Source organism: Perissodus microlepis, chromosome 20, assembly GCF_051167445.1.
Source record: "Perissodus microlepis isolate ML-2025 ecotype Zambia chromosome 20, ASM5116744v1, whole genome shotgun sequence".
NCBI classification, from domain to species: domain Eukaryota; kingdom Metazoa; phylum Chordata; class Actinopteri; order Cichliformes; family Cichlidae; genus Perissodus; species Perissodus microlepis.
Window position 1 is genome coordinate 30,538,395 of NC_140480.1, and position 16,718 is coordinate 30,555,112.

At 41.8% G+C, this 16,718-nt stretch overlaps 2 protein-coding genes across 2 annotated transcripts; both read right to left on the minus strand.

Annotated features, from left to right (window-relative positions):
- Nucleotides 1–1,207: 1,207 nt before the first annotated feature.
- LOC146364877 (P2Y purinoceptor 1-like) lies at nucleotides 1,208–2,782 on the minus strand. The gene has a single exon (XM_084916816.1). The coding sequence runs from the start codon at nucleotides 2,715–2,717 to the stop codon at nucleotides 1,755–1,757; it is 963 nt and encodes a 320-aa protein (XP_084772942.1). The 5' UTR covers nucleotides 2,718–2,782; the 3' UTR covers nucleotides 1,208–1,754.
- Nucleotides 2,783–7,121: 4,339 nt separating this feature from the next.
- On the minus strand, nucleotides 7,122–14,331 carry ccn5 (cellular communication network factor 5). The gene is made up of 5 exons (XM_084918027.1): nucleotides 13,473–14,331; nucleotides 12,384–12,600; nucleotides 11,696–11,944; nucleotides 9,548–9,789; nucleotides 7,122–8,782 (listed from the first exon to the last, which is right to left on the minus strand). Exons 1-5 carry the CDS (start codon nucleotides 13,533–13,535, stop codon nucleotides 8,495–8,497), a joined length of 1,059 nt encoding a protein of 352 aa, XP_084774153.1. The 5' UTR covers nucleotides 13,536–14,331; the 3' UTR covers nucleotides 7,122–8,494.
- Nucleotides 14,332–16,718: the final 2,387 nt, after the last annotated feature.

Here is a 16,718-nt window from a genome sequence, read left to right on the forward strand (position 1 = left end):
GCGCTAGCTAACCGCTAACGTTAGCTTGTTAGCTTGTTTCGTTCTGCTTTGCTTTGCATAGTAACAGGTCATAGCATCTTCTAATTGTAAGAATGTTTGCTTATATCAGCTCACACGGGATATTTTGTGTTTGTTTACAGTTTTACCATTCATCCATTCATGTATTTCAACAAAGCCATGCTATGCATCCAATCAAATAAATCCACCAGAAAGGAACAACGGTGTGGTTTTTCTACATGGGATGATGGTTGTCTGCCTAGTTAAGTGCAAGGGCAGAATAGGTACCATGAGGGAGGATGTATATTATGAAGAGAAGAGAGCCTAACACTGAACCTTGGGGTACACCAGAAGTGACTGGGAATAGACTAGAGAGAAATTGTTTAAGTTGAATAAAATGGGAGCAGTCAAGAATATATGACTGGAACCAAGCTAAAGGTGTGTCAGAGATGCCAAGAGACGACAGAGTGAGAGATAGTGTTGAAGGCTGAGCTCAAATCCAAAAGGATGAGAATGTTGAGAAGACCAGAGTCGGCTCCGATTATAAGATCATTAGTCACTTTAAGTAAAGAAGTTTCGGTACTGTGACATGAGTGAAAACCAGATTTAAATCTCTCCTACATGTTATTATTAACGAGGTGTGAATGATAAATAAACACTTCTAAATAAAAAGAACCCATATAAATTGATTCATTTATTTTCTGATTATTCTGTCTGTGCCCCTATTTACCTCAGATGACAGATCTCCTAAAATTTTGACTAAAAGCCATATTTTTGACTGAGAAAAACATAATCCTACCACTTTTATTTACCACTGGTTTTTGATGAGATTCCTTTGCTGGAATGTAGCATTTTCTTTATTCCAAACATGATTCTGCTAATTTAAAGCAAATAACCCGCTAATTATAACACATTTGTGAATATCTTAACTTTAATAACAAAGTATAAAGTAGTATTGCTTCTGATAAAACCTCAGAGGCTTTAAACCTTTATTAGGAGTGTATTTACTTCGCTACCTGTGGTAAATGAACATCTGTGTAACATTTACTGGCATGGTGAGAGCAGAAAAACTGCGCCTTCTTAGAGCGGAAATTAAATGTTGGTGTTAGAATAATTTTATATGAGATATCCTGTGGTATTTACAGAGGATATCATATTTGTCTGCAGTGCAGTTAACTGTTTCACAAAAACTCTTGTGTATTCTTGCAATCTTGAATTGTATTCTTGAATTGATTTACCATCTTTAAAAATATTTGCAAAGCTGATTTTCCTCAAATATTTGGAACATTTATCTTCAGTTGCTGAAAATGTGTTGGGCTTTAAGGGAAGTACATTAAAACATAAATGAGGTCTAGACAAAGCAGTTTATTTTACTTTTAAACGACAGACTTTAAAAAAACATCCACTATGCACTTACTATCAAAAATAAGGGAAATCTGAAAGAAAAGACTTTAATTATAGTTAGACAGCAGAACAACAACGAGGAGGCTTGAATTCAAATGCTCAAAGTATAGATATACAGTATATATAACATAATCAAAACTGACCTTTACTTTCAGCGTGTGTACATACATGTGACATGCTGTTAACATTAACCTTCTATCAGCAGTGAAGCATGCAGCATCATATCCTGTTTGTTCTTCACACATTCAAGCATCACAAATGCAATAACAGTAAAAAGCAACATTTTTGTGTTTCTTACAAAAGTCTCAGATGAGTCTCAGATGATGCGTACTCCTCATGTTCATCTGCACATTTCAAGTATCCGTGACTGAAGTTTGGTTAGAGGTGTACAGACTAGTGACAGCTTGGCGAACTTGTTGGAGTAGCTGTCTGAGCTGAGAACAAATATCTTCACTTACATGCAGGTAAACTAGAGGATTGAGCGCACTGTTCAGACACACAAGGCCACGGCTTATCTGATGACCAATATAGACTCCATTAGACCATTTATGACATGTCCCCTTGATTACGCTTAGTCTTGACAAGAGGTTGAGATTTTTTAATATATGATAGGGGATGTAACAAACGGAGAACAGAAGAATCAAGATGAATAACAACTTTAAGCTTCTTTGTTTCAGTACTTCATCAATGTTATCATTGTGGCAGAGAACAGCAATCATATGTCCATAGCAGCTGAGGGTGATGAACAGGGGGATGCAAAAACCAGTGAGTGTCCGTCCGAAACTGTATTTCAGATAATCTTCAATGTACTTTTCAGAGGTGGTATCAAAACATTTCTCAGTATTGTTTATGGGTGATTTGGGGAAGAACGTGTCTGGAAGACTTTGAACACTCACCAACAGCCAGACCATGACTGAGATAGCCACAGAATGAGTCACAGTTATTCTCCCCATCATCCTCATTGGGTGGACAATAGCCAAGTACCTGTACACACTGATACAGGTGAGGAATCCAATGCTGCCGTATAAATTCAGGTTGAAGCAGAATCTTGTTGTCTTGCAAAAGGCTTCTCCAAAGATCCACTGCTCACCCTTGAAGTAGTACACCATCAGAAAAGGGAGTGTGAGCAAATACAAAATGTCTGCAAGTCCAAGGTTGAAAACAAAGACAGAGACATTCCCCAGTTTCTCCCATTTCTGCAGCACTGACCTCAATCCCAGTCCATTAGCCACCATGCCAGTGATGAATACTAAAATGTAGACAGGTGGCAGGAATTTTCCTGTAAAGTCAAAGCTGATGCAAGAAGACTTGTTCATTGTGTCCTTGATAGCAGTCGGTACAATTCCTCCTCCTCGATGAGTGAGAGCCTTCACTGCACAGATCAAAGCACACACACATTTATACACTTCCTGAGTTGCATCTGTGGGCTATGAGATAACTGACTCACCTCTTTCACTGAAAACAGGAAAATGTAACCATGCAGAAGTGGCAGTTTTCACACGTATATACACTCTTTTGTTTGCTCTCATCCTGACAAAGCCATATGAGAAGTGAAAAGTGAAATAAATTCAGCTCTAGTTTTTAGCCTATGCTTCCACAGTCTGAATCTGTGGGTTTTGTTGCGAAATCAATTTTACCCCGGTTCTTTTATTCGTCGAAACTTCCAGAGACGGCACCGGAACTCAGTAGTCATTTCACAAAACCTTTATTCATCTTTATTCATCTTCATTTAAGCATGCACTTCTAGAAGGGAAGACGAGGCCGGTGTGTCCCTCTGCAAATCTTCACTCCTTTGTCTGTGAAACACAGTTTTGTAGGGGCGACCCTATCATAAAACCCCCCCACGGTGTGCTGCAAACTCTGTCTGTGTTTATGTGCACGAGCACATGAATGCCTACATGTGCGCGTTCCCACGTGTCTATGTGAGTGCTCGTGTGTGACTGTGTACGCATACCTGTGTGTATGTGTGTGCATGATAGTTAAAACACTGTGGGTGTAGGTGACTCCCTAGGTCATAAAACCCATCTCCCTTCCAGACCACAGTTATCCAGTTACAAATGTTGAGACCCCCACCCAAACATTCTCTGGGGAATTTCCACTCAGCATTAACTCCTCTCTGTTTTACTTTCACAGTTCAAGTGGGGGAGGGGTCTCCTACAATCTACTCCTAAGTTCACGACACAGTGAGGCCTTTATTATATTGAGGGCAGTGTCAGTATCTCTACAATAGTTCTACATTCTATGTTAACACATTTCTAAACTCTAAAATAAGCTAAACATTCCTACAGTTTTCAACATTTATCTTGTGCCTGTTCTACAGTGTGGTTCTGTCCTGCCTGTTTAGCAACAATGAGACTGCTATGCAATAGAAAACGACAACACAATTAGCTTGTAAAAGAGGTTTCAAAACTTAAATTAACAAACCAGAAAATCATTTGCATGGATGTTACTCTAACACATACTGCCCATATTAATACTGTTGCAGCCTTACCCCAATGGTAGCATGTTCCCCCAGTAGCACACTGCTCCCCCATCTCCTTTGGGACCTGTGCGTAGCACTGTGGGCAGACCTACAAAGCAGAGAGAGGTCCACAGTGTACCCACAGTATAGCATGCATTTCCACATTTGAAGCCATTATCAAGGGTCCAGTGGGTGATCTATTTGGGCCCCACAGTGCAGGGCCCACATATACTCCATGGTACATTACAGCCACCAGTTGTTAGGAAGTGTGGACCAGAAAGTTACCTACGCTTTTTAAAAATATACTTTTGTCACTTTCTTGTTTACAAGGTGTCACCACACGTGTCACCCTTCAGGAGGCCCTGGAGCTGGCTACAGAGAGAGAGTTACTGTGTGCTGGGGCTGCTAAATCCCTGACTGAGCTGACCGGGCCACCGCAGACGGGGGCTACAGGTGGGACTGCGCCGGGCGCCGCTGAACCCGCATGGGTGGAGGGATTGACCCAATTGGTGAGAGCTCTCACGCTGCATGGGGAACAAAGGCCAAGAAGGGGGCCGAGGGTCTGCTGAGGATGGCCACCTAGCCCGAGACTGTCCCCACGCCCGCGGGGATCAGGGAAACGGCATGGGGTCTGCATAACCAGGACAATGCAGGACCCTGGGGCTGTGTCCCGACCTCCTGTTCCTGGAGGAACAACCCAGCTCAGGGCCCACGGGGGTGCACAGCACCCCTTGCGGGGCTGTGGATGGACAGATGGAGCGGCTTGTTTTGTTGGGCAGGACTTGGGTTGGCAGCTGCTGATATGCTCCATTAGTTGTGAATGGACTATGCTGCTCAGCCCTGGTGGATACCGGGTCCAGGAGAGTTTCAGCTGTGAGGGGGGTGTGGGAGAAGAACTGTGATGGACTGACTGCTAGCGAGCAGGGCTTGCTCTGGCAGCTGCTGCTGGACTTCAAGGACTGCTTCTCCTTCTCAGAGGATGATATGGGCCACACTGACCTCATTCAACATGACATCGATACTGGAGATGCACAGCCCGTTTGGATGAGGCCTAGACACCTCCCCCTGGCCAGACAGGCTGCAGCGGACAGGGCTCTGCAAGAGATGCAGCGTGCTGGACTCATTGAACCATCCACCAGCCCCTGGGCCTCCCCGGTTGTTATGGTTCCAAAGAAAGTGAAGGATGACTGGCGGTTCTGCGTAGATTACCGGTCTTTGAATAAGGTGACAAAGAAGGACCCATATCCTCTACCGTGTATAGATGAGACCCTTGACACTGTGGCGGGATCCTCATGGTTCTCCTCCCTAGACCTACGCAGCGGGTACTGGCAGGTACCCCTTGCACCAGATACCAGACCAAAGACTGCATTTATTACCAGCGGAGGCTTATGGCACTTTAAAGTTCTTCCTTTCGGCCTCTGCAATGCCCCTGCCATGTTTGAGAGACTCATGGATAAGGTGCTCACTTGAATTCCCCGCTGCCATGAGGTTATGCAGACCCCATGTTGTTTCCCTGCAGGAGAATGCGTGGTGTACCTGGACAACATCTTGGTCCATGGTGCTTCTTTCCACGCTGCCCTTGGGGCCCTCAGACGGGAGAGGGTATTGGCAGCAGGGTTAAAACTCAACCCAAAGAAATACTGCATAATGCGACGTGAGGTCACGTTCCTGGGCCACCAACTGGGGGCCGGGGGGGTTGGCACCATGGATGATAAGATCCAAGCTGTGAAGGACTGGCCCACCCCAATATCTGTGCAGGAGTTAAAGAGCTTACAGGGCTTGGCATCGTACTACAGACGGTTTGTAAGGGGTTTCTCCTGCATAGCCGCGCCACTGTTCCACCTGCTCCAAAAGGATGTGACCTTCCAGTAGACAGCAGGCTGCCAGGGAGCTTTCACCTCACTGCAGGAAGCCCTAGTGGGGGGGCCCAGTGCTGTCTACGCCTGTCCTTTTCCCCGCACAGAAAGGGGAAACCGCTATATCCTCACAACTATGGACTATTTCACAAAGTGGCCAGAGGCATACAGTTTACCTGACCAAGAGGCCGAGAAGATTGTGGATGCTCTGGTGGAGGGGATGTTCAGCAGATTTGGGGTGCCTGAAGTAATCCACACAGACCAGGGCAGGAACTTTGAGTCCCGTGTGTTTGCAGCCATGTGCGAGAAACTAGGCTCCCATAAGACCTGTACAACACCCCTCCACCCACAGAGTGATGGTCTCGTTGAGAGATTTAACCGTACACTGACAGAGCAACTGGCACTAGTGACGGCTAAACATCAACGTGACTGGGACACTCATGTTCCCCTGGTCCTTATGGCATATCATTCAAGACTCCACTTCGTGCTCCCCTGCCCTCTTGATGTTGGCCAGGGAAATCCGGACTCCAGCGGCGATGATGATGGGCCGACCCCCCGATGCTGATGGGGATCAATCAGGTCCTGACTATGCGAGGAAGCTCCAGGATCGCATGGAGTCAGCTCATGACTTTGCTAGGAGGAAACTGATGAATGCGGGGGTGCAGCAGAAGAGGAACTACGACGTCCATTCCAGAGGCCGACATTTTGACATCGGGGAACTGATCTGGGTGTACAACCCCCAGAGGAAAAAGGGTAGATGCCCTAAGCTGGACAGTGACTGGGTTGGACCCTGTAAGGTTCTGGAACGCCTGGGGGAAGTGGCCCTCAGCCACTTCGGACGTGGCCCCTTCCCCACCACCCTCCGGGCGCCTTCGCCCAAGGATGCACCATAGACCACCAGGCCATCTGAGAGACTTTATCCGCCCTCGTGGGCGAGGTACTTTGAGGGGACGGGGTAGTGTAACGGACTGGGTTACAAGTTAGTTGACTGTTGTGTTATCAGTGTTTTGTGTTCAGAATTGCCACTCACTTATGGCATAGTTGGACCACACCGGCAGCATGGTAATTTACTAGTGTCCTTGAATGTGTAGTAGTCTAGAGGCCGGTTGGCCAGTCAATCAGATCAGCTACCAATGACAGAGAGTCTGGAGGAGAGCATGTGTGGCTGAGAGTGTTTGGGGGACGGGTGTTATAGAATGTTGTTGTGGGTGTGTGCGGAAAAAAGGAGCGAGAGTCGGGGGGGGGGGTTGTTTTGATTCTGGAGACCGCATTTTTCCCTGTCGTTTTGGTGTTGGCTACGGCCCACAGAGCCTTTGTTACTATTCTTAATAAACACCAGTAACCGGAACACCGATCGTGTCTGTCTTCTGTCGGAGGGACGCTACAATATAATTGGACTTTTAATAGAGATCACATTCACTTTTTTCATTTCAGAATGTATCTTTATATTCAGCTGCTCATGAACCCACAACATCCTTATATCCACCACTGTAGATTTCTAAGCATACTAGGTATTTTTAAGTGAGACTGAAAAAAACCCTTAAAGGAACAATAAAGAAATATAACACATTAAGGCAGTATCATAATAAGAGTTATTAAAAGTTAAATTTATCCACAAAGCTGCAAAATGATTTTCTTGTCGAGTGTATTTTGATGTGCTACAAGCAAGTTTTAACAGCTCATCAGCAGCAGAAAGTCATGACAGATGAAGTGACATAATTAAAAGCTACAGTTTGAACAATGTAACTATTTATACAAACATAATAACCACAAAAAGCACAAAATCCAGTGGGAGTAAAAATACAGGGCATACTTTAAAAAAATCACTGTACATGAGACACCTCTTTACAGTTATTTACATCAGAATAATAAATGAAAGTGCAATGTAATCCCATTATGCCACACACACACACACACACACACATACAAAAAGTTCAAAAGTTAAAAGCTGCATTGCTCACGTCAGAGAATATCTAGAAATTGTCATTACAAAAGTTGTAATCGTTCTGTGGGTTATGTCTTTAACAAATACATATTTCTACATCACTTAAAGTTGAATTTATAGACACAAGTTACAAGTTAGAAATAAAAAAATCAGTCTTTAAAAGTATGTTCATGACCAGTTGACATCATGGTCAACTGTCTTTAAGTTATAATATAGATTTTAGGTGACATGCTTCTCTTTTTACAGGCCAGATTTCAACAATATTGGATGAGTTTAATTTGATCCATTTTCCCAAAACTGAATTATAGTATGTCTACGTAGTGTTTAATTTTAGCCTAAAGATTTGGGAAAAGTCAAGATGTTTTCAGTGATTTTAAAATATTACTTTTGATATCCAAGGTGAAACATTATTGGGAATCACTGTACTGAACAATTCTGGGAGGAAAAAAGAAACCAAATCAGTGCACATCTGAAAGTTATTTGTAAAAGTATTTCTAGAACTTACTTTGTGAGTTATAGATGTATATTACAGTCCCTAGCTTTCCTACATTTATGTTTCTTTTCTCCCTTTCTTGTAAAACACGTCTACTTGTTTTCTATTGACTCTCAGATGAAGTCACAAACTGGCAGAATGATGCTTTCCAGAAGTTGTGAGCTGTAAATAAGTGCAGACATATTCATCCAAAATCACAGTTTTCTAAAATAATAATATTCTCTTTCAGTGTCCATTCGTTGTTTACGTCAATCCACCTGGGGATACTTTTATTGTGAAGCCACTGAAACATTCACTGAAGTCTATATTTTTAGTGAGTCCGTGCTCTTACACACTGATCAGGGTCTGTATCCCCACAGAGCAGGATTTGTAAAAGGTGCATAGGGGCAGTTATTATGACAGGCGCATGACTGGATCATCATTACAGCTCGTTGCAGCAGTCTGCCAGTGGGACATCGGAAGGTCACCTCAGCAGTGCTGGTTTGGTAAGGTGTGCAGCATCGCGAGTCAGTGCACTGACCACAGTAACGGACTCGGTAGGCATGAGTGCTGTAGCAGCCCTGGTGAACTAGCCGAATGGGTCCCGGTGACGTGTAGCTGGCCTTGCAATTTCCTTTCTGTCCCCACTGAAACAACAGTGAGAAGAAGAAAAAGCAGGTTATCAGTGTAATGATTCAGTAAGGCTAAAGATTCAAGACGTTTAGGTAGACTTCATGACAATATGCATTTTTTTATATATTTTATCTGCACATCAGTAACATAGGCCTACAAAGCCTCTAAAAAATCTCTAGAGCCTCAAAGCCTCTAAAGATAATTGATGGTAAAAACAGTGGTTAAAAAAAAAGGTCAGTGAAAGGTTGTAGTTCACTTAGTTAACGAGTATAAACATTGACTGCAGATTTACAGGAAGGCCGACTCCACTCTGCTGCATGAAAGTGGGACCCACAGTTTTTCAGTGACTAGTGGGAACTACTTTATAAAGTCACTTTTAGTACTTTTAACGCTGAAATGTTTAATTTTTTTTAATGTAGTCTGGGTTTAGAGGAACCCCTCCCCCATCTGATTGATGAAATCTGTTTCAGTATCGTTCTGTGTCAAAAGGCAGACGAGAGAAACGAAACAAAAAGTAGAATTGTTCTGTCACAGTTTCATTGTGGTGTCTAACTAGACAGATTCTTATCATTGTTTTCGTAGTTACCTTAAAATGTCTTTTTACCTTTTGTGATATTGTGTTAAAAATGATGACATGTCTCTGCATACTTTGTGTGACCCGGTGAACTTTCTCGTTACAGTTTTGAAAGAAGCAATACGTGAAACTGCAATCAAAGGTAAAACCTGGCAGTACGTGTAAATGTACACATTTACAGGATGTGGGTTTTGTTAGCGCTCACCATGGGCTTCCTTGGGGCCGGCTGGAAAGTGTGGCAAGGTCGCACCTTACACAGGCGAGTTTCTATTTGCAGTTTGCATGCAGGATTCTGGTTAGAAACCCGTGTGGAGATCCCCGCCCCACAGCTCTGGGAACAGGCACTCCACTGGGTGCTCTGCTCTACACAAGAGGAGGCAGGTGAAAACTTGTTGTTTTGAAGGTGATGCCTCTGCAAAGATGGCCATAACTGATCCGGTTTCATTGCTGGGTGGGGAGGGAAACCAAACAAACCAATGAGTACAATAAGAGGAAAATTCATGTCCAAAGTTCATGTTGCGTTAAGTAGACAAATGTGATTCTAGTCTTTGTGAAAATTTAGCACTTATTAAACTTCTTAATGAAAGTTTAAATTAATCAATAAATGTATTTATCTATTCATTTACTTTAATAAAGCTTATTACTTGTTTTCTTAGCATATAAACTATATGAAGTATTGCAATTATCTATGCATAGTGTGTTACACCCACGGCTCCAACACCATTGTGAAGTTTGCTGACGACACAGTGGTGTTGGGTGCCATCTCCAACAACGAGGGTTGTTATTATTAGAATAAACTAATAGTAAAGATTGTGGAAATACTGTTGAATTGTATTTTCTTTTGTTTGACAGTTCCTGACTATATACTGGCATCGATACAACTTTATACTGCATACTTCAAAATATATTGCATTTACTTAGAGTGTAGGACTTTATGATGTTGTGGACCCTTGTTTGAGGAAATTTTCTCAGTGGACCTCCTTAAATTTCAATTGAATATCCCTGCTCTTGCTGAAGTGATTAATCACTGTGGGATCCTGCGTTGAGGTGGCCTATTGCTAACTACCTGAGCTGCTGAGCTACACAAATACTGGAAATGCATCAAACCTTTAGATCAAAGTCTAAATGCACCGAAACTAAAACAACAACAATCTGAGACTGCATCATTTCATCAGTGCTGAAGATTCCCTGCCTACCATACAGGAATTTAGTCCTGAAACCAGGATATCTAGATGCAAATGAGTTTGACATATTTTAGGGAAAATGAAAACCATCTCTCTAAGTTTTTATTTAAATTTGTGTCAAATCTTGCCAACTGCAATAATCCTTCCAACTCTAAAAGTTACTTTTAAGTTGGGCAAATCCCCAAGTTTGCCAAAAGGTTCATGGAGATCTTTTCATAACTTCTGAATAATCACGCTACCAAACAAACAACTACCAGTGCAGAACTGTTCACAATCTGAGCAGCTGACTCCTCTCATTACCTCAGTACTTACATATTTATGGTGAACAGCCTGCTTATATAGCTTCCTCTTAACCCAGCTTCCCAACAGAGTTTGAAAACCCTTTATTTTAAAGTAAAGTAAAATAGATCCTGTTTGGACTTTTTCACCTCTCTGGTTCTTTTTTTGCTCACATCAAATTTTAAAGCTACATTTAGTGCATTTTTGTGCAAATAAAAGCCACAAAACTAACATGTAGAAGTCATAATAACTGGCTAATTTTCAACGATGACACAGTAGGTTTTGTATCGAAGAACAAAATGTTCCTTTGCTGTTCTCATAACTTAGTTTGAGTCAGACAGTGTTTGGAATTCCAGATGTTTTCAGACTGGCTTCATTTCCCCAACACCCATCTCATGTGCTCACACACTCCCCCTTTAATGAAGTAATGAGGTCTTGACATGGCTTCATATATTTAATTGTCACACAGCTTTGGCTGTTGTTATGAAACTGGGAAGCATGGTGACTGAGGGGAAAAAAGGATGTTTTCACCAAGAAAAATGTGGTTTATATTTGGATTTGGGGAGTTTTCCTTTGGCTTGACACACCCCGTTTAATGCACAAATACTCCAGTAAAAACTTCCAGACATGACCGCCAGTAACAGAGCTCATAAAAAGGAATGAAGGATTATATTACATATGGATTGATCATCAGTGAGGAGCAACTAAGACTCATATGCTACATGAACATACGTTTGGCACTAGAATCCAGACACTGGAAAATATGTTGAAGACATCCAGCTCTGATGTCAGGAAAATTTAAAGGAATCATTAAACATGTCAGGCTAGCTCTTTTCCCCACCTGTAAAACATCAAAATACATCTGTATCAGAGAGTCATGCATCCATTACCTGTAATTGCATCCTGAATGACCGTGTTTTCAAGGTTTTCACACACCCATTCCTTGCAGCATTTCCCAGGTAGTCGGATGTGTTGTGGGTTGGGACAGTCTGGAGTGGGAAGACGAGCATTCAGTGGACAAGCTGGCACGCAGGTCACCCCACCCCCCCTGCAGCGGCAGTAAGTGTCACAGGAGGGCTGGAACGACTGCCCCTCCTGGTAAAAGATCCCATTGACCTCACAGCCCAGATCCTTCTGACCTGTTAGAAACACAGAAGTTGTCTTTGCTTATCCATTGATGTGGGAAACTTAATCAGGAAATGGACAGATTAAGTTAGGTGGAAGAAGCAGAAGAAAACAAGAGAGAGGTGAGGACACAGGAGCTGCTGTCCCTGCAAGTGCTTGCATCACTTTATGGAAAAGCAAGTCTCTTCAGTGAGACACTGTTAAGTTGTTTTTCATTTGGAGTGTTGTCACTGCAATTTATCATGCTCATGGGTAATCATTACAGGAAATGTGTCAGCAGCAGTCCTGAATCCACTCAGCCAAGCAGACTCTAACATTAAGTGTCAGTCTGTGTGTCCCAGTCATGCAAACTGGCTGAGGCTCTATCTACTCCCTCCCTATGTGTCCTCCACCCTAATAACCTAACCACACAGACATGGGCCTGGTTGTTTGCTTGTTAGAAGTGACACTCACTGACACACTCCCCAGGTAACCCAGGGAAGCTGGCGCTGTAGTCGCACTGAAGCCCTCGCAGGTTGTCACAGGGAAACATCTCAGTACAGGACTCGCCTAGTTGCCGGGCACACACCTGGCAACACCGACAGCCATCCAGCACCAGGGGTACTCCTGTGGGGCACTGAGGGACAGGATTGGGGCAAAGGCATGGCCTGTCACACAACTGGCACAGCACCTGGAGGAGCAAGAAAAATAAGTTAGAAGGTATGACAATACGACAAAACCTGAAAAGATGAGAGAAAATCATCATAAATCAGTCTTCTGATGCTGAGATCATTTCAGTACCAAAATGATTACTCTCATTCCTTATGAAAAGAAGCAAAGAAAATATTATAAGCATTCTCAGAAGCTGAATCGGTATCCAACGCAGTAAAGCCAAACCACTGCTTCCAATTACATGTGTCTGAAGGAGCCAAAACACAGGCGAGGTCTGGCCAAGTCCACTTTCACTTTACAAGAGAAGCCTTCAAGGTTTTACAACAAAGTTACTGTAAAGAAATACAGTCAACAACTTTTCTAATACATAACTGCAAAAAAACACAGGTGGGACTTCTTATTAATATTTTACATCATATTCAAGGGAAAAAATGTAGTCCCCCCTTTTATGTTGTAAGAGTTTTCTGCCTGTATTTGTGATGTTACCATAACACTGAATGTCTACTGGTTTCTAACAGTCGGCTACACAAAACGAGGAAGTTGATGACAAGTAAACTGTGATTTCACTTCAATTTCCGGCATTTGATCAACCAAAAAAGACATTAACAACTAGATAAAAATAAAAAATATTAACAACAGTCTTGCTTGTCTAATACATCACCTTTTCTTGATGGATGACTTTAATCATCTCATCTTTATTTCAAATCATTGTAATAAAATCAAGGCAAATGTCGTCTTTCTTTCAGAAAACATTAACAAATACTCTAAAAAGGAAATGTGTTGATCAATGAAGGAAGAAAACAAACAATTCAGCATTACATACCTACAATACTCTCTGATAAAAGTCTCATTCAGAATCGATTACTGTAAATAAGCTGGAGGAGGCCTCACCTGTGTAGTCACACACAGCAGTACAGCCAAAGCAATCACACAGTCACACAGTTGTCGGTCCATGGGGGCTTGTGTTGCTGATGGAGCTCGGTCTGTCTCAGTGAACTGTGTGACGGTGTGGTGTGACCAGTGCAGCTGTTTGCTAACTGCTCCTTCTTGCGCCGCCTGACATTTATAAAGTCTGGACGCTGATGTCACGGGCTGACTACTGTGTAAACAGCCACTGGACTAGTATCAAATGTTTTACATTCCTCCTCCCTGCTGCCCATTTCCACTTCCATACACACACTCTTTTTCCTCTCCTCCCTCTCTTTCCAGTCTTGCGGGGTTCTAAGTTTGCACAGCTTCACATAAGCTAAGGAGAGAAAAATACATTAGCAAGGTTGTCAACAAGTCAAACAACTTCCAGGGCTTTTGTGGTAACAATTTTGATTTAAGTGGAGAAGAATTTATGTAGCTTATGTTTACATAATCTGCTGGTCAGTCAGATATAGTTCATCTTTTCACAGAATGAATATAGAGCAGATATTTTCACGGTTTTTCATTCCCAGATCCCTCAAATGCTTGTGAAGCCCAAATATGTTGAGGGGTCAGACTTAAAAGAGACTTAATCCTTCTCTTAGCTGTGGTTTCCATGGTGTAAAGGTGGCATGTCTGAGGTTTGCATGAATTTGAATCATTGTGATCTCTTGTGAGAGAAAATGAATGGGAACCTGAAGGCAAAAAGCAGAAAGAAAAGTGAGGCAGATGAGACAAATTCAGTTTAGCTTGAATACGAAGTACATGAAGTACTAACCAGGAATTTGAAACGTGAGGCTTATTTGAAATCACTATGATGGTGTTGTTCCTAAACATCATAATTAAAGTCAGGACAGGACCATCACTGCAAGCATGTTAATGTGATGTAATACCTTTGTGACCTGTGGAAAAACACAGCAGCTGGAAAACTTTTTGGCAGAAACACTTTAAATCCAAAAACGTTTCTGATGTCTAGTGAGGTGATATAAAGAGCAACAAAGTTAGTGTAAGAGTCAGAATGTGGTGGATAAACAATTCCATTTCATTTGGGAAACTGGACTTTGTGTCAAACTAAAAGGTCAGCGGTGATTTTTGTTGACTTCCTCTTTTTCAATATTATTTTCATTTTCAGTTGCAGTTTCGTTATGTTCAAGCAAACAAAACACAGAAGTTTGAACTAAAATAAACATTTTAACAAATCCCAAATGTGTTGGAAAGTCAACTTCACGCTCACTCACACCCAACACAGTTACAAAAAGTTTTAAGACTAGTTTTAGATGAAGTATTTTTCATCATTTACAAAGCTGTGACATTACAACAACCATTTGGTCAAATTCACCTGTGAGACTTGAGCAGTTTTAAGTCTTATGTTCTCAGCAGAAATAAATATGTTTACAGCCTAACACAAAAAGCCACTTTGAATTTTAGCTGCACAGCTCAGGTCGAGTGGTTTAGAGATAAAGAAGAGTTGCTTTGGACATATGCAGAGGATGGACACTGGATACACTAGGCAAAGAATGTTGACTACGGAGCTGTTAAGCAGGAGGAACTAATCATGTGATTCAGGTGTGTTGACCCAAGGTGAGATCTAAAACCTGCAGGACACCGGCCCTCGAGGCCTGGAATTGCCCACCCCTGCTCTAAACGGTACTATCCTTCACAAAATAAACATCAACATTTCTGATAAGACTTAGACCATGAACTCATTAGGAGTCTTCCAGATATCTGTACACCAAGATTTTATTTTGAAACTGGAAGTTTTGCCCCTGTCAACCATTAGAAAGAATCCAGTTTTAAGACACTTCCCCATTAATTAGGGCTATAACTTGTGTTACAATTCACTCTGAGAGGACATGAGCAAGCAAAACCACCAAGTTACTGGTTAGACATGATTCATAACCCCAATCTTTACATCATGATGGCAGCAAAAGTAAAATCAGCAGATTACCAAAGCAATTAAAAAACTGTTTAGTAACCAAGTTGGTTTCAGGTTTTTTTCTCCGATCCTTCACGCCAGTGTGGTGATATTTCCCTGGATAAGCAGAGGCTTTGACCTGTTTCTACAGCAACGTTAAGAACATATCTTACAAAAGTGACATTAAATTAAAAAAACATTTTTTACCACTATTATATACACAAATTATAACAATTATTCATGTTGTGGCCACATTTGTAAAAATATAGCAAAAAGATTGCAGACAGTCATCAATAGAAAGTAATTCATCATTATAAAAGAATTCAGTCTAAGGTAAACTAGGAACAGATGACTAAGATTCAACACTACCCATTTCTCACATGCCTGGATGGTTATGCTAGATGAAAATCAGTGATTCATCAGGAAGAAATCGCTGTGTGTGCCAAATTTCATTAGGATGTTGAAATGTTAAGTCTGAATCAAGAAGTTTTGTTTTGATTCTAGAAATAAATATAATTTGCTTTTATAGCACTGTTACACAAAATATAACAACGACACAGTCAAAGCCACAGCGTCCCTTGACCTAAACAAAAATACTCAAGCCATTGACTTAAATAGAAAGCAAGCCTTTCATTAGAAAACAATTCAGTCGCGGACTACACCTTTCTTGGCTGCTGCCTCAAAGCACATTGTGCGCTGTCTATCTTGCGTGCTGCACAATATCGTTTATTATTTAGTATCTACTGTTATCTACTGCTAGCTAGTTTATTGTGATGGTGCTGTTTTTATTATGTTGCTCTTTGTTGTTTGCTTTCTCTTCTGTTTTTTTTCTCCATACAGGTGATCCAGGCGTTTTGTTTGTTTGTTTGTTTGTTTTTTCCTTTCTTCCCCCCCTTCTCACCGTCTCTTCTCCCCTTTGGTTTTCTTTCTCTCCCTCTCTTTCTTTCATTCTTTCTCCCTGTCCTATCCCCCAGTCACGTCTGTCCCGTTTGTATCAACCGAAAATAAAATAAATACATAATTATAATAAAGGTCAATCAAATGGACCAATATGGCAAGGCCATGATGATCCACTTGGTAAAATAAATCCGCTTGGCATCTTTCTTGGCCTTAAGACAACAATTCTGATGGCTAAAGATCCAAACGGGACACAAAAAAAAAAAAAAAGAAAACAATTCAGTCAGAGGAACACTAGGAATAGATTCCTAAGTTTCAACATCAGCTTTTTCTCACATTATATGGGTGGGCAAGAAAGACATCCAGTCATAACTTATAAATAAAAGGAGACAGACAGAAAGATAGAGAAGAGGAAA